This window comes from Melanaphis sacchari, unplaced genomic scaffold (genome assembly GCF_002803265.2).
Source record: "Melanaphis sacchari strain LSU unplaced genomic scaffold, SCAv2.0 Contig0_pilon_pilon, whole genome shotgun sequence".
Lineage (NCBI taxonomy): Eukaryota > Metazoa > Arthropoda > Insecta > Hemiptera > Aphididae > Melanaphis > Melanaphis sacchari.
In genome coordinates, this window is record NW_020270366.1 from 16,780,165 (window position 1) to 16,804,609 (window position 24,445).

The following is a 24,445-nucleotide window of genomic DNA, read 5'->3' on the forward strand; positions in this document are numbered from 1 at the left end:
ATAGACTTATTAAAAAATTTTAATATGTAACGGCCATAGTTGATTAATACAATATTCGAAAATACAAAATAAATTTGTTGTTTCCCGTGATTTTAACATACTGAATACTGAATCAGTATTACTGTCTACTGATGCCCTGTCGCCGGGTAAATCGTTTACAGATTTTCCATGTGATACCGGGTAGCGACAATATGAACATGAACATTAAACTTTATTTCAAAAATAAATATCATGTTCATGATTTAATGATTATGAACTAAAATTAAATTTCATGACAATAAGTCATTAATTATATCCATATTCCATGTCTATTTTTTGGAATTGCGACAACAATATTTTACTTTAGTCTTTAGAGTTACTGAGTTTAGAAGTTAGTAGTTATCATAGTTTAGACTAGAGTTCTCAACTACAACATCTATCGTTATTACTCTAGACAAGAGACAATCATTGAACATTGAACTCTATAATAATATGTTAAATTCAATATTGATGCATAGAATTCAATGGAGATTGGAGACTAATGACAAACATACTTTTTCTATAAACATAATAATACTGATGTCTCAGATATCTGATATACATTATACACCATACACCATACCCACCCAGACGCATATCACGAATTGCATACATTCCTATCTATTTTGTCACGATTTATCTTATCGAATGATTTACTATCAACAAATTTAAATAGTAAATACAGAATATAGATGCATAAGGCATAGCCTTCGAAGTTCGAGCACTTCAAACACCGGCATCTGTAATTAAATTATGTATTGATTGACTATTTTCACGGTAATGATAGTCGGTTAGGTATATTAATGTTTTGAATTTTTGTGATGTGAATTGTGAATTTATATATATTAGTTGGACCTCATAACGGTTTAAATTATTTGAATATGTAATTTAAAAAAAACTTCTTTATCAAGGATATTTGTTATACATTAAGTTTTGAAAATTAAAAATTATAATACGTGTGCCCTCAATTTTTAATTTTATAAAAAGATATATTGATTTAAATATAAAAAATGGAGAGAAAGACTCGTAGGACAAAAATGAAGACGGTGGAAAGTTTAGTTTGTTTGGTAAAATCGGTAGAAAATCAATATACCACTATTGATTTACAAAACGAAACTTCTGTGTACGGACTTGTCAAAGAAGTTGACTGGTATTACTAATTACATGTGCATTGACATATTTAGTTAGAAAATGAAAATTTAAATACTTGTTAATATGCTTTATAGTGATATGAATGTGACCTTATGCGATGTTACTCTTACTGATCCAAATGGTAATCGATATTCCTGTGATAATTTCTTTTTAAAATCAAGATTAATACGTTATGTTCATTTGTCTCGAACAGTAAGTTGAAATAATGATGTTAAGTACAATTTTAAAAGAAATTTATTTTTGGTGTTCTTCTAGGTTGATATATTTCAAACTATGAGAGACGTAGTTAGAAAAACATTTCCTGCTAGAGTTAAGAAACCAACAACTTATTCCTTGAAGAAAAAGAAAATAATAGCTAGACAAGAACAACTTAAAAGGGAAGTACAAAGTATGAATAGTAGTAAAGCTGAAACTAAATCATAGTTGTATAATACATTGTTAGTTTAAGATATTCTTTTAGTCAGATATAATTAAAAGTTAGTCTTTTTATATAATATTACATGTCATAGTATTCTCTTAAAATGCTAAATAAAAATAATACATCTATATATACTTATTTTATTTTTAATAAAAAAGTTTATTTCAATTATTTTTGTAAATTTTTTTAAGAAGTACATAAACTTTAAAATAAATTTAAAACTATTTTATATCATAATTCGTAGAACTATAATCAGTACCTAAAATGTAGTTAAAATGGAGTGTACTTCATGCATTTTTTTATTTAAATTATTTATTTATTTAAATAATCCTATAACTGAAATGTAATACATATTATATATAGAATATGTTCTTTAGAATTTAATATACTATTTCAGTTAGAAATAATAAGGAATAATTTTATTATAAATAAGTTATTTATTAAGAAGAGTAAAACATATGTTAAGGATATGGAAATAAAAAAAAAATAGATAAGTATGAACTATACAGAAAATGTTGTAACATTTAGATTAACTGTGAGGACAATACTAAGAATCTCTATAAAAAGTTATCTCTGAAATATTGTTAAAACATTCTACGTAAAAGGATATTGCAATGAGTTATTCATAAGATATAATACAAATAATTGTTATGTGTTGGCAATAATCAACCAATGAGTACCACTATTGATTATTATAACTAAGACTATAAACCACAATCATTTAATGTGTTCCTAAATAAGAATGTTATTTTATATTTCCTGTATGATTAAAAGTCCACAGTAAATTTTATATGTAATATATAAATAGTAATACATCATTGGTTTTTTTCTATTGAATTTAAAAATTAAATAGAAAAATAGTTATTTACTAAATTAAGTGTTTATTATAAAATATATTTCACTATATTATATTAATCTATTAATTACACTTAATGTCAACATAAAACATAACTATACTTCAACTACATTTTAAAAATGATTAAAATTAAAAATAAAAATTATATGAACAAAAAAAAACTATTTGTCAGATAATTGAACATTATCTTTTTATTCATTATCAATTAAAAATTCTCTTAATTAGTACCTTATTAGGTAATGAATAATTACAAATTCCTTGTAAAAGAAAATACAAAAATTAGATTAAATTAATTTGTGCATAATCATTTTTTAAGATGTGTATAGTATACTCATCCTAGTCAAATTATTATTCTGTTTATATAATTAATTTTATTTATTTTTTATATATTTTGGGATTTTATTATTAGTATAAAAATTGACGGTTTTTTTTTTAATGAAAAGTACATATTTTATTCTAGTTTATTACATATTATGCAAAATTATTCTTTTAAAGTAATACACTATTATTTTAAACACTATAAAATTCATTGACTTGGGATGATTGAAGTTCAATTTGTGCCATTTTAAATTGTAATCTTTGTAGCCATTTAAGAGTATCTAAATTTACTTCGGATTTGGAAAGATCAGATCTAGGCTTCACTGTTGGAGGTTCTTTAGGTTTAAATTCAATACATGTATCTAAACGTAATTTCATATGGCCCGGTAACTGTAATCAATAAAAAATAATTTATTACTAAATATAATAAAATGCTTTATGCTCCACGTGCATAATTAATATATGTCTAGATATAATTACATGTATTAAATACTATACCTTAATATTTTTATCAGTAAATAAAACCTCTTTCCACATAGGTATAAGTTTACACAATGTCACTGTACGACATTCCAATAATGCTTCAAGTAAACTCAAAAAATGTAAATTTACCATTTCTCCCATCTAATATAAATAAATATACATTATTATAATTTTTTAATGTTTGCATTAATATGAATGATATATTTTTTTTTTTATCAAATGATATTATTTTGACATACCGATTTAGATTTTGAAGACAAGTTTAGCATACTTTGAGTAACTTTATTCCAAAAATCGTGTAATATGTTCATTGTAAATGAATGGTGATCACCAGCTGTTACCATTTGTTGAGCTGTTTGTTCCATATAAATTGTCCACAACTAATAAATATTTATTATTATGTTTTAACTATATGTATTTAGATTGGTGGTTATAGATATATTGGTTTTATTATATATTTTATAGTTTGAATAATTGTTTATAGTTACTTGACAAAGTACAAATGCATGGAATAGAGACGACATATGGATAACTGATGATTTTGATTCTTCTGCAAATCCTGTCATTATTACATTAACGTGATCAGCTATTTGACATGAAACATCCTGAGATAGTGGTAGACAAGGTCTATTTTGCATTGTTGTATATGAGAGAGATCCAATTAGAATCCAAGATAATAAACGTATGTGACTAAGACAATCCGAAAAGTCTTTGCAGTTGTAAATAAATAATCTGACATAAACATTTATTATACAATATAAATAAATATAAAAAATATATATGTTAAGTACAATGGTATATCTAAATATTAATTATGTGGTTTGTATTCACACCTCCTCCACAAAATAAAAAACAAACTAGTCTAAACTGAAAAATAAATTTTAAAAACTAATTTTTGAATACCTAATAAAATATGATAAAAAAAATAAAATATTTACCCAATAGTTTGTATTTCATTAGGTCCATAATATAACCAAGGAAATATCTTATGTAGTGATCTTGCATCTCGAGTATTACTTTTTAATAATTCTAATGACAGGTACTGAGACATACCAGCTTTCACAGTACTCCCAAATGTATCCTCATTAATTCCTTCTTCGGGTGTCGTACATCGACTCTATGCATATTTATAGATTTACATTTATAATATAATGTATTTTATTTTAAAAAGTAAATTATATTTTAAAAATAAACCTTTAATTTTGTTAAAGTATTAAAATCTGTTAAGAAATCTAAAATATCTTGTAAATTATTCCGCAAAAGTTCTGAAGCACCTGTTGGTACACTAGTTACAATAGCCGGAAATGTTGGCACTATTTTATCGATTGCTGAGCATTCTGGTAATATTCCACCAATATCCTGAATAATTATAAAGATAAGGTATTTTAACTTTATAATATATTAAATAAGTTATTTATTAATTTTACTTGGAGTATGAAGGAAACATAAACCAAAAGGTTGTTATTAAGATTCTGTGTTTTAAATTTTAATGCTTGTATTAACTCCACTGTGACAGCTCTTGTTAGTATTGTTTTTTCTCTTTCCTATGCATTAAAAATGAAATCATATTGTTTAAAAGATTAATTTTCATTAAAGTTATAATATTTATATTATGTATTAGCATTGAACAGTTCTTACTCTTGCAAATGTTTTGTAACTTGATGAACAAAGATCAACCAATAAATAATAATTAATATGGTGTTGTTGAAGGGCATAAGTTAATATTTTTGAAAATGGATCCAAAATACTCTAAAAAACACAAAATGTAATATATTGATATTAAAAGGATATTCATTATTGTAATAAGGAAAAAATTTGTTTAATTTGTGAACATTACCTTAGTTGAAATAATTCCTGGTATTTTCAATACTATAATCATCAGCTTGAATATTAAATTAATATTTTCAAAACTACTTATTGTTAATTGAATTTTTCTAAACAATGTGTCAAATTGATTAAGAATAGTTGTCCAAATCAATGTTGATGTAGTGGCTATAGTGTCTGTGGTTAATATATCAATATAATATATAACATTGGATAACATTAGACAACAATCATCTGTTGATAATGATTTTTTAGAATTTAAGACCTGAAAATTTTAGTTATAATTAATATACTAAAGCATGAGAAATAAGTAATAAAAAAAAAGTATTACTCCTTAAATGGATTCATCTTAAGAATACTACACTAGATTTTATATTCTTTTAGGCATAGAAAATTTTAATATTTATAAATAAGTATGGAAGATTTTGAAAAAATAAACAAATTTATTTTTGTTGATTTGTAACATTGTATTATTCAAAAATAAAAAGTGTAATTTACCAAACTATCCACCCATACTGGTGGAATATGCTGATATGATATTGGAATTTTTCCTGGTTGATCGTAGCTATGTAGTGGGCAATGGATTGTTTATACAAATAATATTTATTTTTGTTTAAATTTGTGTAAAACAATATATTGAAAAATATTTTTTGAAGATATTATTAATATAGGTAGTTAAAAATAAAAGTGATTTATCAGATAAAAAATTTGTACCTACATTTTTATTATATCCTGTTTTTATTAAATGCAACACATGGGTTATTTTGTTAAATTAAAAAAAAACCTAATTACTAATTTGAAGATAACATGTTCAATAAAACTTTAAAGGGCATGCATTTATCTCCTAAAAAAATCACAAAATATATCTAGAATAAAACAAATTTGAAGGCTGATCAAACAGTTTTTCCAAGCGAATTTTTTTTATATATCATTACCTACCCAAGCCCATTTTACTTTAGTAATGAACTATTGGAATTTTCTATTATACTTAAGGCCATTACTTCCAATTGCTTAGATTATTATACCAATTAAGGATTGTACTGTAGTGAATCAAACTTATTTTTTTAAATGAAAATTAACTTGTATTATACTGTAAAATACCAAGCAGGTGTTTTTTTCAAATAAAAATTGATTTATTTAGATCAAGATTCAAAATAATAGTTTTTGAGTTATTAAAATGCGGTTAATTCTTTTATCAAACAACTTTAATTATTTAAAAATCTAAAATTAAATCTCAAAAGTTAAAAAAAAACAAAAACAAAAACAATGAGCAAATAATGAATCAACCTGTCAGTGGCGTAACCAGAATTGAATATTGGAGGGGCTTCTAAGATATTACTTTTGAGCCATATATACATTATAATGTTCTAGTTCACATGATTCTAAAAATATGAAAGAAATGGTTAAGGGAACATTATTAATTTTATTATGGTTAGATTATGAATTGTTTATGTTAATTAGGTACCTATAATAACTATGCTATTATAAATTTTAATTATTTTATTTTAAAATAACTTCTATAATACATAATCTAATCTGTACTTATTTAATTTATTTAATCAATTATAATGTGAACTACACAATTTAAAATAATTGTGTAAGTAAAAAGACTATTAAAGAGGTTTGGGTGGGGAACCCCTAGGCCCCTGGATTTATCATAGCAATATATATATAATTAAATCCTTAAATATTTTCTGATAATAAAAATAACTTTTTATAAATATTATATTAATGTTAAAAGATAATATGTTTTATTTCCACTTCTCATCTCTAAAATAATGTTTGTCTATTTCAATGTGAATATTATTATAACTTTATAAGTAATCATAAATTACATTTTTAATATTTATTAAAAAAAAAAAAAATTATTCTATCTAAAAGTTTCCTTTTTTTTGAAACTCATTAAAATTGTACTCAAAGAAGTTAGATAGTAGTACTTATATTATATTTATATATATTTATCATATTGCTTACCTCTAAAACCATTTGTAATGGCTCAATAGGATTCATTTCATTAAAGTCCATTAAAGCTTGAATAATACTCTTGAAGAAATTATTATCATTGTTTTCTGTAATTGTAAAAAAAATTGTTTGTTTTTGTAAAAACTATGGTATTAAATTATTATAAATATTACCATTATGTTTCATTTGAAAAATTTGAGTAAACACTCCATTTGGTGCAAGTTGATAAAGAATACATCTTAAGAATTTTTTTGCAATACTAGTGGAACCACAAGGCAAAAATTTTTGACTTTCTTTTTGCCATAAAAAAGTAGGTTTAGAATGACATCTATTATTAAAAATCACATATGTAAAAATTAAAAATACCAAACACGACAATAATTTTATTAAGTACTTGGCTAATACAGTTAGTATTTCAGGTAAAAGACATGCAGCAACTGAAGGAGCTCGGTGTACAAAAGTTCCCAACAACACAATGCAAAGACCAATTTCATCATCACTATATTCTTCTTTACGTGTTCCACAATCACTACATCTATAGATAAATATTATAATTTATTGTATCTGTACTTAAGTACTTTTTACTCATTAATTATTTAATACAATGTATACCTTTCTTGTATACAATCTATTCCAATGCGACTTGTGCTATTGCTGACATTTTTATTTGAAGAGAAAGCTTCATAAATTGAAGAATCCGAGTTTTGAGTATGGATATTTCTAAAAGGATTTTTTGAAAAGAAAATTATTATATAACAATTATGACATAGTAAATTATTGAGTATAATAAGTAAATTGTTATTTAGGAGTTAAAAATATAAATAATTAGCAAAAAAAATTAGATTATTTAAATCTACTTTAGTCATCTTGCTTTCGTTACGGCGAATATATATTACACATACAGGAAACTATAAAACATTTTGTTATGTACAGTAAACTTATTCTAGTTGATTACAAATTATAACAATGTTTATACTACAACCCTCAGGTTTATATATAAATAATCAACAATAAAATTTATTTCATAAAACATTTTTATCATTAGAAAACATAAAAAAAATTCATTAACCAATTGACTTTCTAGACTACATTTGACAATTACTAAATAAAAATAAGTACTTAAGAGTTTATTCAGAGTCAAAACAGGGATACTTCAAGATTTTTGTAAAACAGTAAAAATTAAAAATCCTATAAAATATCTTCTATGTTTTCAGTGTGAAGTAAAATCCAAAAGTTGCAAATCAAATTTAAATTTATAAATATACATAGTCAATTTGATTAAAAATATATGATTAACACAGATTTAATTAAATTTATATAAATTAAGTAAATTTGAAAATTATAAAAATATTATAAATTTAAAATATAACAATCATTAAATAAATTTTGTTTGAAGCAAATAAAAACCTCAGTATTTTAAGCTAATCAATGATAAATAATTTAAAAATCTACTAAAAAACTATTTTTACTCAGAAAACACGAATTTGAATAACTATATTGATGCATATCAAAGATCACACATACTAATATAATTCAAATCTAAATCTCATTTCATTTTTAGTTAACAAATTGGTCAAAATCTAAATTTTATTATATTACTTGTAGTTAAAACTCTTTTGAGAATCATTTCCATGAGTCATAGAACGTCGTGCAGAAGAAAGATTTGATGATTTGTTGTCTTCTGGGCTATCCAGAGCACTTTGTTTTGTTAATTTGCGCGGACTATGGGGATTTTTCTGTAAAATATAAAAAAATATCAATTATGTTCAAGTCATTTAAATTAAATCTTTGGAGTATATAACTATTATCTATGTCAATATATTAATTTTTTTATTTTATTGAATCAAATCAAAATAGCAATTTATTGTTTATAATAAAGTCTATTTAGATTCAATAGAAAATAATGATATCTAATTAAGTTTATTTTATGTAGGTTTAATTGTACAATAAATAATATGAATACAATATACTTGTTCTTTTTCAGAACTATCTTCTCTATTAAGAGATGATGATTGTGATGCTGAGTCTATGTCTTCTAATCCAAAAGTTTTATTCATTTTTTGGACCAGATTAATAGTTGTTCCAATTGGTAAAAGACGTTCTTGCACTGGAATTTCCAATGGTTTTTTTTCTATATTAACTTCCAATTTAAATCCCAAATTAGTTGGAATTTCAGTAGTCGATTCTAAGAATTAAAATTTTTATTATTATTGCATATTTAGTATATAAATATAAACATATTATAATAATTATAATTTCTAATTATAAATTTATCTTATTACCCTTAGAAAAAGATGAGTTTTTATGAACTTTCATTTTTGATAGAGGAGACTCAGGACAGTTATATAATTTTGGAGTTGGTTTTTGTAATAATATTTTATCTTTTATGTTAGAAACAATTGGTGGGTGAGATGTAACAGAAGAAGATGACGTAGATGTTTGACTTATGTCTTTTAGATTAAAAAAGGTTGTTTGTTTTTTTTGTACATCTATTATTTCTTCAGATTTTCTGTAAGAACAATTATTAGTTATTATGTTAGTAATATGATTATTTACACTAATTAAAATGTTATAGATTGTAAAAACAACAATTTGTTGAGAGAATTAAAACTAAATAAATATGAAAATAAAAAGAATATCATGATTTATTAAATAAAAATACTACGATTACAATTACAGTTTAATGTTGTATAATATATATAACAAGTTTAAGTTTTTACAGCTAGATTAATGTCAAATTACTCAAAGAAAATATTATGTTTGTAATAAATCATATTGTTCTTATAAATAAGAATTCATAGATTATTAGTATTAATTAAATTAAATTTATTTTTATAAACTTATAAACTAATAATTACTTTAATGTTGTGTTTATTTCAGGTGATGAAGTAGAAGTTGTTCCTAAGATAGGTTGTGATAAAAAATTTTGTTGATTAGCAACACTAATTATTGCCGAAGTTGCTAACATTTTCATTCCTTCTTTTACACCCCATTTATCCGCTTTCTACTTAAAACATTTCACTAAATTTTTTTCATGATAAATAATTAATATGAACTTATTTTCTTACATCAACATTATTTTCATTAGACCAAAATGATCGAAGTGGTCCTTTTTTATTGAAAGTCTCGTCTGCTGACTCGTCAAATGATCCCTATAATGTATATAGAAATAATAAATAATAAATACTGATTAAAATTAACTATTTTTATCATATTATTCATACTTGATAATATAAAATAAAATATTGAATAGGTAGTATTGTGTTAAGCATGTTCATTTATAATTATTAGAATAAAAAAAAATAAATGTGTAATTAAGTACACAAGGCTAGGTTAGCTAACTAATTTTTAAAAGTAAAATAACTTCAATTTTTTAACTCGATGATTCCCAATTCTGTAAATACATACATGTGAACTGTAATGACCAGTTGTACTGTCTGATTTATATTTTTCTGGGGCGATGGCCAAATCTGATTCTGTTTCATCTGGTTCAGTTGAGCCACTAATTTAAATATTTCAATTAATTATAGTTACATATATTATTGGATTAAAATTTTAAAAAATGCATACGTAGATCCTTGTTTATGAGGAGTTCTTTTATGAAATGAAATATCTTCTTCCCAGTGAGTTTCCATACTTGTTGGATATTTTCTTGAGGTAGATGGCATGGATTCATATAATTTTTGTGATTCCATGTATAATGATTCATCATTTTTATCAACTAGTATTTAATAAAAATATTATACTATAGCATTTAATTTAATTTAAATAAAAAACCTTTGGTTTTCGATGCATCTGGCATAACAACTGTTGGAGGTATTCTATTACAGACATGTTGTTGTGCATTTAGTGTATTCAAAACAATTTCCATTAATGACACTACAAGAAGGCTGACTGGTTCCTTATCAAAGTTATACTAAAATAAAATATGAATAAATTAATTTAAACCCAGTAAACTATTTTATTTATAAATAATTTACCTTGTACAAAAAAACCATTACAGACATGAGCCATGATTTTCTAGCCATTGGTTCTAAAAACCACAAAGAATAAGTAGCATTAATAGAATGTGTTTCTGGTGAAGGACAATATTGAAGTAATAACAATGCAGTAGGTGCAATAACATGGCCCATTGTAAAATTTTGGTCTAACATTTGAGGTAAATTCGACAAAAATGAATTAAAAACTGGTAAAATCCTAAAATAATTTTTTTTTTTTAAATATGTGATAAATAAATAATATTTTTTTTTAAATATTGTATAGATATAAAAGTACCTTAATTTATCTGGTGGTATAATAAACCCTTTTTCGTTGTAATTATAGCCCAATAATAAATATAAATGCTGTAGCACAATACCTTGCACTCTTATTCCATGTTTTGATTCTTCTGGATATGCCTATTATGAATAAATTGTTAGTTTCATAAACATTAAATTGATTCAAATACTTGAAATTACATGTTCGGGTCTTGACATATATTGCATGAGTAAAAAAACAATCAAACTGCTTGTCTCTTTATCAGATTCTTCTAAATCAACAACTTTTTGTAAAAGCTCACTAGCATTATCTTCATGAGAATCCATTCCATAAGAATGATCTAAAAAACACATTGTGATTATTTAGGTTGTTATTAAATAATATTAATAATACCCGGAAGTATTGACAGAATTGGTGTAATGAGCTGTGAAGTTTTTCTCTTCAAAATTGGAGCAGAAAACTGTCTGTTATAAATTTTATCACCTAGACATTAATTTTACACATATTAATATAACACAATTTTAAATTATAATGATGATTAAAAAATATTATAATTATATATATATATATTGTTAAGGCATATTATGATTTTATAACTTTACCACTATAATTCATTAATTTCAAATCTTAAACACATTTATAATTATATAATTTAAAATAAGAAATTAACTTTTATTTAAATATAAAAATAATATGTAGAGAATGTCTAACCATTGTGTTTTGGGCCATTTTTTGTTAAAGTAGAAGCAGGTGCAGACATAGTTCTCTTATAAGGCCATTTTTGACCAAAACTTGCACTGAGAGTTCGAACACAATTTGATTCTGAAGTAGATGCCATAGCTTCATGAGCTCTTTGAACTTTTTTAATAAATGAATCGCTAGTGATGTCAGAATTTCTTAAATCTGTAATAAAAACAACAAAAAATCAAGTTTTTATTAATAATTAAATCACATATTTTGTTTTATAGTTTGTATACATTAATTTATGTATTATCTTACCGCGTACATGAGTTATATCACCACTTTTTTTTAACTGTATTTGAGCTTCTATAAATAGAGCATCAAACCGACCTAAGAAAAACTCCCATGAAAGTATTTTTCTATCATTCAGTGTATTGTGTAACTGATAAAGAGATTGTAATATCATGGGTCTATCTACCATAACGGTATCGAAATGCATTTCCATACAATGAATTAAATTCTATGTAAATAAATAATTATCATTATGTTTAAAATAAATAAAACATTTATGTTGATTAAAATTACCTTTAATGCAGAATCATGAATGGTAGGTAATAAAAGAGTTGCTCTTGTAGCTACATAAGTACTACGGTCATCCATACTTGATAAAAGGTAACAAAATGCATTTGTTATACATGATTGAAGAGTAGGGTTATTTCTTAAAGGTGTATTATCCACAAATCTAGATATTAGCACCACTTTTTCAACTTAAAAAAAAAAATATTATAAACATTATAAATTAAATACCATGATTAAATATTAAATTATTTAATTTAATTATATATTTACATAAATTATAAATATATTAAAGATAATTATAATAATATATTATATTATTAATATTAAAAATATACTTCATTAGTGAGAAATATTAATTGTTAGTGTATACATTTTACAGTTAGATTATAATTTTAATTTAAACACATACAGCTTTTTTTTGGAGGGAAGAATAGAGTTACCACATTATAACAATATTATATCTTTATAAAAGTTCATCATTTTTTATGTTATTTAAAAATTACTTTAAATAAAGATTTCAAACTTAACACAATGTTAAACTCATATGTAATATTTATAAAAAAATAACTCATATAGGTACACTTAAATTTAAATACTCTTATATTTTGAAAACATATAAAAACTTAATTAAAATAGTAGAATTACGATTAAACAATATAATGAAATATATGTAAGTTTTAAAAACATTAAACTTTATACTTTTATTTAATTTGAGTGAAGTACTAAAGTATTATTTTATGTAATATAAATAAAGTCTGTATAATTTATACCTGCATTGAAACGAGTACGCCAATCTGAACTATGAAATTCATCTTTGATTAATTTCCAAAAAATATCACTGCCACATGGTAATGATAAACAATGAAGCATAATAGGAATAGCTACTTCGCAAAGATGAGATTTAATACCTTCAATACAGTCCCAAATGCTGAAAATAACATAATTAATATTAAAAATTGAAAAAACAAATTAAATCCCGCATAATTATTCACATTACATTAAATTTAGTTATCTCCATTATGCATTCAATCAAAGGTATGTTATAGTTAAAAATTACAAAAATGGTTAGCTTTAAAGGTGTATCCTATGGAATATGGATGCATCTATTGTATTCTAATTAAAATTAAATTATAATTTATTATGATTCTTTGTATAATATATTTAATTGTAAGCTCTTAATCTTATATAATACTATACTAATAATAACATTTAGTAAACACTGAAGTATTTTAGTAAAATTTAACTTGAAATATACCAATATTTGCACTTACTTTTTAATTATCAAATTTTCTTGACACCATATAACAAATCCTCTATGCTCTTTGACAGCTTTAGTTAAAGTATCACAATGTAGAACTACAAGATGCAAGGACTGTAATAGATAATACTTGAAAGTTGTATCATTTGTTTTAGGGAACTCCTAAATAAAATATATTACAATTATATAATTTATGAAAGTAAAAATGTGAATTTTCAATAAACATAAAATTATAACTGTTTATTCTTTTAAGTTTGCTATTATATCTTAAACTTAAACTGTTTTTATTTGAATTATCATAATTTTAAAATATATAATAGGTAGGTATATAAAATAATATTATAAAATTATAGGTACCTATGTATAGTCATTCGAGTTTAGGCACATTTAAGATTATCAAAAGAGAGAATTTGATATAATTCAGTATTATCTAATATGTATACAATTTTAACTTTGTAGTTTTACAATTTATATATATTAATATATGTATTATATATATATTAGTTATAATAGTAATTAAATGGTATTTTTGTCAATTTGGAAAATACTCAATTTCTAAAAATATAAATTATATTAAAAATTTGTGTATTTAAAATATATAAGTTTTATTGTGTGTTAAAACTGAGATATTTCTTTAAAATTCAAATATGTTTTAAAGATACTGTAATAACTTATAAAAAAAAATACTAAAATTTATCTAGCATAAAATAACAGTTGAGAAATTGAGTGTTTCTTTAAATCAGTGAACATAAGATTTATTAACTTGGTTAAAGGTAAAATCAGTTTTTAACCCAGTTAATTTAAAATTAAGTTTGCAATGACTATGCATACTAAGATTTATAATTATTAAGGTATATACTTTAAGAATATGATACACTAATTGTAACTGGTCAGGAAGTTCATCAATTTTAATTCGAAACCTTCCTTGAGCTGTTTGCCAAAAATCTTGAATATTATGAACAGACTCATCTATTGGTTCATCATATTCGTTCATTAATTTGGCTTGTGCGACTTTTGCTGTAGCAACTCCTTAAAAATAGTATTAATTATAGTAAATTATCTCATTTATCTTTAACCAAATAATGATATCAGTTGATATGCATTTTAAAAATTAAATTCATTAATGAACAGTAAAAATTGTCAAAAAAATAATTACCAACATCAGATTCTGTTAACGTAATAGCTCTGGCAATAGCTGGCATTACTGGAGTTAAATCTAATTGCTCTACAACAGTTTCAACTGTTGCAGTCATTAGCTAAAAAATTATTTTATCTTAAACTTTATAATATGTAATTGTAAAAAACAAGAATTCTAATAAAAAAATAATACTATCAAAAATTATATTTTATTTTGTATAAAAACTGAAACTTTAAATTATTTATTTGTTAATATTTTACTTGAGGCATGTTAACTAAAAGTCCACCAATAGTGTCTGGTGTTAGCATAAATGATAAATTAGTTCCTTCACATTTTGATTCTTTTTTATCAACTTCTGTTGGTGTTTTTTTTGTATCATCAGAAAAACATTCTTCTATAATCGGGTCCTTTAAATACAAATTATGATTAATAAAATATAATATCTACTTATAAACAATGTTAAAAGTTCGTCCAGGATATTTTCAAAAATACCTATGATCTAGAATCATTTGTAAACGATTTGTATTAATATACAATTTTAAGTTATTGATTAAAAAATACTAAATTATGGTGATAACAATTATAGCAATAGACAATATCATTTTTACACAGAAATAGGCCCTTGAAAATGCCCTGGTAAAAATTATGATGTTTTACTTACATCAGGAGGATGTGCTAAATTTGGCAAGGAAATATATTCCACTAATGAACTTGCCAGTTGATGCCATAATACAATTAATTCATAAGATATGCATTCTATTTTGTTTTCACAATCTTTGTGTGACTCAGTAAACCATCCAGTAACTAAAGAGTTGGTAATTAATTTACATACTTCATGGTTCAATGGACTTGCAAATCCTGTATGCCGTTCAATGCCATGTAATTCCATCTAAATTAATTTTAAATTATTTATAGTACCTACTTTTTTATATAAATAATAAATTTAAATGAATTATTTTTATTAAAACGTACTTGTTTTGATGTTATATCCAACATTAACACACAACAGCTAAGTTTCAAATCATCTTCCATTAAATCTGGTCGAGTATAATAATTTTGTTTATCTTCATCATCTGTAACACTTTCTGTACGTTTAATTATAACAGGATCTGAAACGTAAAATTATTGTCAAAAAACTATCAACTAAAGTAATTTAAATTTATTTACCCAATACATATTTATTAACAAATACTAACCTAAATTACTCATCACAAAATCAGATGCTATTATATTTTCATAGTTAAAGATTTTATTAAGGCTGTCTAATCCATCTTTAAAGAAATTAAATAATAGATTAATTGGTATAATAATCTCTAAGCTAGTTAGTACCTGTAAAATATATAAATACAATTTAAATCAAAAATAGTTAGTAAAACTATTTTACCTGAATCCAAGTTAAAGCTTGTTCTTGTACTTTGGCAGACGTGCCTTTAAAACGTACCCCTATGAAATTGTACAGTTTTGTAGCATCAAATCCTAAAGGATTCATATCTGAGTCTAATATTTTGCTAAACATAAATTTAATATATATGGTATTAAAATAAATAATAATTGTATGTTATTCTAAATTATTTTATTTTTTTTTAGTACTAAATAACTTTTATACTACCATAAAAGCATTCGTAATTCTGGCAATTCATCTGGCGGAACATCTCGAACAATAGCTTCTAACCAATGTGGCATAATTAACTCCCATATTTCTGAAGTGACAATGTCATAAGGTACTAGACATAACAATTGATTTAAGCCATTTTTAATTAGTGCAGTTTGACTTGCTAACATATCCCTAAACATTAAATTTATGGTTATAAATAATATATTTTAATAATATTTCAGGTAAGATTGCAACATACCAATTACCACCAACTTGTGCATATTCTGGTGGACATGGTAATAAACAGTTGACAAACGCTTCAAAATAATGTTGTCTGACACCTTTTAACCATCGTTCACCTATATACTCTGTTTTCATATACTCTAAGGTACATTCTTGTTGGTCTACAATAAGAGTTAATAAAATAAAGTGTATAGTTATTATAGGCATGTTGCAGTATAACAAATTATTTATTTACTAATGAGTAACTAGTAGGTTTTTAATTTTAAGTAGCATATACAATCATTTATCATTACATAAATAGATCTTTAATTATTAGAATTTTTTTATAATTAATAATTTTTATTTAAAACAACTTTATTAAGATTTTCAATTATTTATTTTATCTTAGATATAATGTCAAGCATATTATACTGTAATTGTATTTTAGAATAATACAGTGAATATATATCACAGAAATATGTTAAATATTTTTTCAAAAATATTCCATAGATACATTTGATATTATATAAATTGATTAGGTACCAGCTAAGTTATATGCTATATATAACATTTAAAGTTTATCTGACAGTTTTAATTAAACTTTATTGAAAACTTCACTTGTTTTTACAACTGATATAGATAACCCTGAACTCATAAATCTAAATTCATAATATGCATTATAGAACTTTTGGAAAATGTGTAGCTATAAATTGTTTAAATAGTATTCCATAGCTAACTTTACTAAGAAAAAAAAATAAGAGGCAAATAATTTTAATATATCTTAATTTCAAATTTACCATCATAAGAATAAGCAGTGACATGAAACCAATGAAATAGTATAGATAATAATCTTCCCATTATACTAGAACGAAGAAGTTCTTGATTTTCTATTCTATACAAAGCAACTAATAACCAAACACCAGTTCTGCCCATGAGTTGTCTATCATTTATTGTAACTTCTGGTTGTTCATCTTCTTTATCTGTCTTGCTAGATGACATTGTACCTTTTACCTTAGCTCCAAATACAGCTGCTTTAGTTTGACTTTCTTTAGTAGCCTCAGAGATAGGTGCCCGTACTTCTTTTAGTAGACTAAAATGTATTAGGTACACAGTATAGTTTAATTTTAATACATTGTAAATAATTTTTTAAATATTTACCTAACAATTGACTCAACCAAATAAGTTTGCATCTCATTATCTAATTCTCCAGCTGATTTTAAAGTCCAGTGAACAATATGGTCAACATTTTCTGAATGAATATGTTTATTACAATCTGAACATAATCTAATGGGTCGATTATTATTCATGGACGCACACTCAGGTGAAAAACAAGTCACACTAATCATAGTATTTTGTGATTTACATTCCTTAAAATAGTTAAAATATATCTATAGAACTTAAAATTAAAATAATTATAAACTTAACTTTATTTACTTGATATTCACATTTCCATGTAGCTAAAAGTAATGGTTGTAAAACAATATGGAATTGATATGATGGTTTTTTACTATGTAAATCTTCTGCACAGTCAGTGCATAAGTAAAATGGTGGTGGACAGTTTTCAGCATGTTTCATAGATAACTCATGATTTAAACATACACGTTCAGCAGGACCATAACCCACTTTTGGGCAATTTTTTTTTTGGCATAATAATGCCAACCAATTTCCTTCAAGTTATGAAATGTCACATTAATTTTATTAAAATATAAGTAATTTTTTTGGTTGTTATAGCTAATCATAATAATAAAATTTAATAGATTAAAACAATATCACATAGAAAAAATGATTGTACTAGTAATTATTAGTAATTATTAATATATTAATTAGAATTTACCTTAACTGATCATTTTTAATTTGTATATAATATATTTTTATAACATAAAAGAGTAAATAGTTTAAGTTTTTGAAAATGTTTTTATGAAAATTTTAAACACATATTTTGTAAATTAATTACAAATTAGACTTACAATGTAGATACTAGAAAGTTTAAAATAATAAAAATAAAAATATAGGTAGGTATCTAGTATAATTTGTATTAAGTTTCAGTTTTAATAAAAAATATAAATTAAAAATAATATTTTAAACATTAGTTTTAAAATATAACAAATTACAAAACTTAAGTTCAATGCTTTATACAGAATGAAATGAGTTTAATAAATTACTAATGGTAAAATTGAAAAAACTCTAAATTTTTTTTTGTAGCAGTTAATTTTTTTTTTTTAATAAACAATTTAACAATATATCTATTTAAATAGGTGAAAAAAAATTTGTGAGTAAATCTAATTTTTATACTTAATTAATCATTTTTAAACATGAAATAATAATATAAATAATTACCAATTGATTTAGGTTTGTTTCTGTCAAATTTATTGGCATTGTACAAAGGCCAATAATTGAATAATAACCTTGCAGCGTGATATCTTGCTACTGAAGTTCCATATGCAATTACCACGAGTAAATCTTTTTTTATATTTTTTTTAAATGTCATAAGACGTTCAACTAGTTGTAAATGTAATGCTAATAACAAACCACAACACATAAAAACGTAGTTTTATTATTTTAGTTAGTTTTTTTATTTACCTGTATCAAATGTATTTTGAAAAACTAGCAATAAAATCCCAGCTACAGATAATGCCGCATTATTCATGCATTTATTTCTTGCTAAAAAACAAAATTAATGCGTTTGTATTAGGGTCAAGTTAAAAAAATATATATAGTTATTGATAAATGTTAATAAACTTACGTATTGTAAATGGTATTACAAAATAACATAACGTGTTGATCAAGTCGTGGTGTACTGATGAAGGTAGTACTTGAAAAGCAGTTGCTATCATATATGGTAAGCTTTCCAAAGTATCGCCGCCAAGAAAAGGAACCAAACAAGCCACACATTGATTGAATGCTTCTCCAAACGCTAATCATATGCATTATGTGTCATATAAATGTATCCAAAGTTTATTTTAAAACTATTAACTAAGTACCAATTTAATTTTTATAAATAGAATGACTTGATGGTATTGGTAACAAATTATATTTCTAAAGTAATTAGCAAACTATATTTAAGAATTAATAATTTAGTTGTACTTTATAAACATAGGTTAACAATTAATTTGTGTTTGAATAATATAAAAATTACGGAAAAATTATATTATAATCGTGAATCCTTGGTAATAGGGATATTAAAGTATAGGGATACTTTAATATCTCTATTACCCTCTCTTTAACAATTTGCGTCCATGAAAATATCTATAGATAACCACCTTGTAAACCAGTATTTATAGAAGATGCAGAATGAAGTAAAGATTCGAGGGCAGAATACAAGCCAGTGTAATCCAATGTTGGATACAGAGCTAAACGAGTAGCATCCATTTCCGGGTGTAAGATCATTTCGTGTGGTGATTTTGATACTTCTTTTAACATTGCTGAAACATAATACATTTAAACAAATAACTTGCATATAAATTCTAGAAATATAATAACAATTTTACTATAAAAATAAAAATAGGTATCTATTGAACTGTATAATACAATAATTTATTTTGAATAACATTTTAAAAAGTAGAAACATTGAAGAAAAATAATATTATTATCAATTCTTTTGTAAAAACTTAAATAGTTAATTAGTTCATTATTTTTTTTACATAACAGTTAGTGGTTATTTTATTTATAAAGTTCTTGTTTTTGAGAAAGCTAATAGAAAAGTTATATAAATACAAGATAGGTGGGTAATTATTTTTTTATAATCATGATTTTGATTATTTTGTTATATTTAATTATTAAAATACAGAATATAAAATCTTTTGGAAAATTGAAATTTCCACTGACTTACACTAAAGTGATATTTTTAATTTTGCATAAAAAATTTAGTGGCGTAGAGTTAGGTGTCTATGAAAGATAATGGAATAACAGGGTGACAAAATTGGTTTGATAATCACTTTGTACACGTTAAAGGTGGATTAAGGGATTTAATAATCTAAATAAGCAGATTATTTAATACTGTAAATAAATTTTAAATTAAAATTTATATTATGCAATAATGCAATATTTGTACACACGACACACACCGGTATTTTTAATCTTTTCTACCGAGAGCCGCTGGCCGAAACACCGACCATCATACATTCTATAGGGCTAAATATATCTTACTCGCTATATTATTCATACTGATGAGAAAATTACTTAAATAAAATAAAATCACTTTCCTGACATTTGGCATAAGTTTAATTGAGTAAAAATATATTAAACGTATTAATGGACAATAATAGGCGTATCAAAAATAATACCAACTACTAGTAGGTAGGTACTAATTGAAACATAAATAAATATCATTCAAAAATAGGTACGTCAAAAATAGAAAATTTAGCATAATACATGGCTATTCTACAAAAATTTTTACAGCTATAGCATACATAATTAAGTGACAAGTCAATAAATTTAAAAAATCAAAAATGTTCCTATGTTAGGTACCTTATTATTTTTAAACACTTAAATGATAGTTTATAATGAGGAAATTGTTATTAATTATTATTTATTAAAATACATTTTTGTATTTTGAACTAAAAGGGTGTCTATATAACAGGTTATTCATTTTTTATTAAAATTTCATTCATAAAATTATGAATTATAAAATATTATAAAATATCAATCTTACTCAAAAGTACTTGAGAAAAATATTTTAAACAATTAGCAATGTCTAGCCCAGTTGGGCAAGGCAGCGTGTTATAGGTCAGTCGTAGTTGATAATCTTGAAGGTGTCTGATTTTAGCAATAACTGAAAGAAAAATTAAAGTGTTTTTTAACTTTTTTTGTTAATTTTTCAATACTCAGTAATATATGGTAAGTATTTGGTTTCGTACACAAATACCAAAATTGCTAACTTACAAGATACTGATTTAGTAACCATGATGATTTACTAAAATATTTACTAAATTTACTACTACAGTCTACTTATAGATTAAACTAATCTCCTAAAATAACTATTATATATAGATAATTTAAAATTATTTTTTTTTTACATTATTGACTAATGAATATATTTAATTTATCATTAAAAGCTGTGATTATTACAAAGTTAAGGTAGAAATTACGACTACTGTAGTACAATTTGATAGCTGATAGGTACTTTTCAGTTTTCTCACACACCGCCACAGCTCCGCGCTGTTCAGTTATTGATCTTATGCTGTAGGTACTTACTATACGTAGCAGTAATACCACGTAACCAATGAAAAATAACTTTTTTCGACTAACACCTACCTTCAAGCTACATTCAGTCTTCAGTCTTTAGATGACAGTTCCTAATTATAACTGTTATTATTATGAACTGTGCTGTACTGTGCTGTTAACTTGTTGAGCATATCATGTATTAAAAATGTATTTTGATAGACGTATAAAATAGTAGGTAACATCTGCCAAAATTTTACGCTATACAAGGTATTCTGGTATAGTAGATATGTCATAAAAAATATGAACTTTTAAAAATGATGAGTCACGGAAAACATTATGTAGGAAATTGTTGTTACTATAAAAGGAAACAATTCAAAAATATATCAAAAGTTTAGTTTACTCGTGTACCCAACAATATAGTTTCTCAATTAAAACCTAGTTAAGTTGTTAGATATAATGATTTAATGAAATAAAAATTCGCTATATTCTAAAAATATAAATCAATAGGTAAAATTAGTTTTTATGTGTAATTAAATATTTTCAATTATTATACTCGATTACCCTATAATGTAATAATGCATTAATCGATTTAAATAAATGTAACTTAACAGTTAACGCTTTACAGAGATAGTTTTTTCAACATTTTAGGAGCAGCAGTTTTTATTAAATAAGTGATTATAATTTATAAAGCACCATATTAGTTTGTTAGCATCTACTAGCTACTGTATAAATAATACGAGTATGACGGCACAAATTTGTGCGCATCAGTGGTATCACGTGTATACTGTATACGTATGACCGCTGTTTGACGCTAAAAAGAGGGATCGAATAATTTTTTTGAAAAAACGAACATTTTAGTTTTCATTTCTATCATTACATAAAGAAATAAAAAAATAATTTTATTTTTTTGTTTCGTAATCCTTTAAAGGAGACGAAAGTTGTATCTGTAAAGAATTATCCAAAGTATGTTATTCCCTAATACAGCTATTAGGTAATAGGTATCTAAAATCTAAATGGTATTCAAGCTTTATTGACAATCCAAAATATTTTTGGAAGTTTATCAATAATAAGAAAAAAAGCGAGTAATGATCTTCCTAGTATAATATATTCTAAAAATGAAACCACCAACAACCAAAATACCATTGCAGATATTTTTATGAGTTACTTTGGCGCAATCAGCAGTCTTTACTATTAAAACATTTTTTCAAATAATATATAAAACTCACATCTGAAATCTGAATACAGATAAGTCTCGTTTTGCTAAATAGATTTGTCCTCTTTTAACTGATAGGTATAGAACTCGGTTTCTTTTATTTTGAAAAAATGAACAAGAAAGCTCTGCATAATATGGTAGCTGGACTTATGCCGGTTTGTATTTTTAAGGTATCAGTTGATGACTGACATATGGAGTTGTCACAGCCTATTTCTTTGATAAGGACCGAGCAGATAAACGTATTTCAATTTTCAATAACCTAGAGATTGGTCTCGTAACTCGTTCAGTGGCGACAGTGGAGTTCTCAGGAATTTTTTATGGGGGTTTTCTGAAAATTTACAAGAATTACCTTTGGCGTTTCCACATAAACTTTTTTACTGAAGTACGATAACAATGTATTTTTTCTTTTATCTCCCATTGTATTATAGATTGGTAATTATTTTAATTACAGAAATATTAAACCAAGATATAACTTATTTCATTGATGACGGACGACAACTGATCTATAATAATTGTCCGTCAACCCGACGAACATAATTGAACATTTTATATAATATATATTATAAATTAATTTAGATAATTTTTATATTATGACCGATTACGATTTCTACATGGGCAAACCTTCCACATATAAAATCGGAGTATACTATAACGTATATAATAAAATAATAAATATAATATAGCATTCTCAATATTGCCACACTAGAAACAGTACAAACTACAAATGGATTTTAATCAAGCGTTTAAGCACACACAAAATTATCGCATTATCACAATTCACAATAAAATCAATAATAATTATTAAATTGATTTATAAATATTATATTTTGATACTTATATGAAATAGAAAAAATAATACGGCCAATGGGGAGGTCAAACCCCATGGGCCATGACTCCCCCCCTTCGTGAGTACTCCAATGTTCTCGTTTGACAACTTTAAAATTGATTCATCTTAAACAAGTGATTAGAAGCATAATTTTAGTTATTATAATCCTTTGTGTGGTCAATACTAGTTAATGCTGTAATGTAGATACATAATACATATAAAAGCGTCCAAAGGCTTAATATTTTTTTGTCCCCAAAGTAATAGAAATTATATTCTTTGCGACTAAGACAGGGCTGAGAGCATCTAAAATGTTTATACTACGAGACAACAGTTTCTATTGCCTTTGCGGTAGTTACGCAACATAACCTATGGTACTGGGTTAATGTTGGGATGCGGGTCGTTAGTAATGTACCAGAGAGCTGAAATTAGATGTCTTAAAGGCCCATGGTTCTACATTGTACATTTTGTTCTTAGGTTTTTAAC

General features: G+C 24.3%; 2 protein-coding genes across 2 annotated transcripts; one reads left to right on the forward strand and one right to left on the reverse strand.

Annotated features, from left to right (window-relative positions):
• The first annotated feature begins 956 nt into the window (after window positions 1–956).
• Window positions 957–1,701, forward strand: LOC112596559. The gene is made up of 3 exons (XM_025342316.1): window positions 957–1,168; window positions 1,245–1,362; window positions 1,426–1,701. Exons 1-3 carry the CDS (start codon window positions 1,029–1,031, stop codon window positions 1,591–1,593), a joined length of 426 nt encoding a protein of 141 aa, XP_025198101.1. The 5' UTR covers window positions 957–1,028; the 3' UTR covers window positions 1,594–1,701.
• A 1,204-nt stretch (window positions 1,702–2,905) lies between these two features.
• Window positions 2,906–21,768, reverse strand: LOC112604099 (protein unc-79 homolog). Its single transcript, XM_025353008.1, has 48 exons — window positions 21,642–21,768; window positions 21,412–21,531; window positions 20,021–20,182; window positions 19,504–19,674; window positions 19,341–19,421; window positions 19,098–19,277; window positions 18,195–18,427; window positions 17,919–18,127; window positions 17,558–17,850; window positions 16,798–16,942; window positions 16,554–16,730; window positions 16,329–16,452; window positions 16,141–16,273; window positions 15,917–16,053; window positions 15,606–15,833; window positions 15,205–15,351; window positions 14,963–15,062; window positions 14,666–14,835; window positions 13,820–13,968; window positions 13,319–13,476; window positions 12,555–12,736; window positions 12,288–12,489; window positions 12,000–12,191; window positions 11,682–11,771; window positions 11,489–11,628; window positions 11,307–11,428; window positions 11,012–11,228; window positions 10,809–10,947; window positions 10,602–10,752; window positions 10,440–10,533; window positions 10,100–10,183; window positions 9,890–10,035; window positions 9,314–9,540; window positions 9,002–9,216; window positions 8,631–8,767; window positions 7,644–7,751; window positions 7,426–7,566; window positions 7,205–7,359; window positions 7,044–7,138; window positions 5,083–5,334; window positions 4,884–4,994; window positions 4,673–4,789; window positions 4,440–4,604; window positions 4,184–4,362; window positions 3,734–3,977; window positions 3,485–3,625; window positions 3,261–3,386; window positions 2,906–3,152 (listed from the first exon to the last, which is right to left on the reverse strand). Exons 1-48 carry the CDS (start codon window positions 21,661–21,663, stop codon window positions 2,955–2,957), a joined length of 7,509 nt encoding a protein of 2,502 aa, XP_025208793.1. The 5' UTR covers window positions 21,664–21,768; the 3' UTR covers window positions 2,906–2,954.
• Between the last annotated feature and the right edge of the window lie 2,677 nt (window positions 21,769–24,445).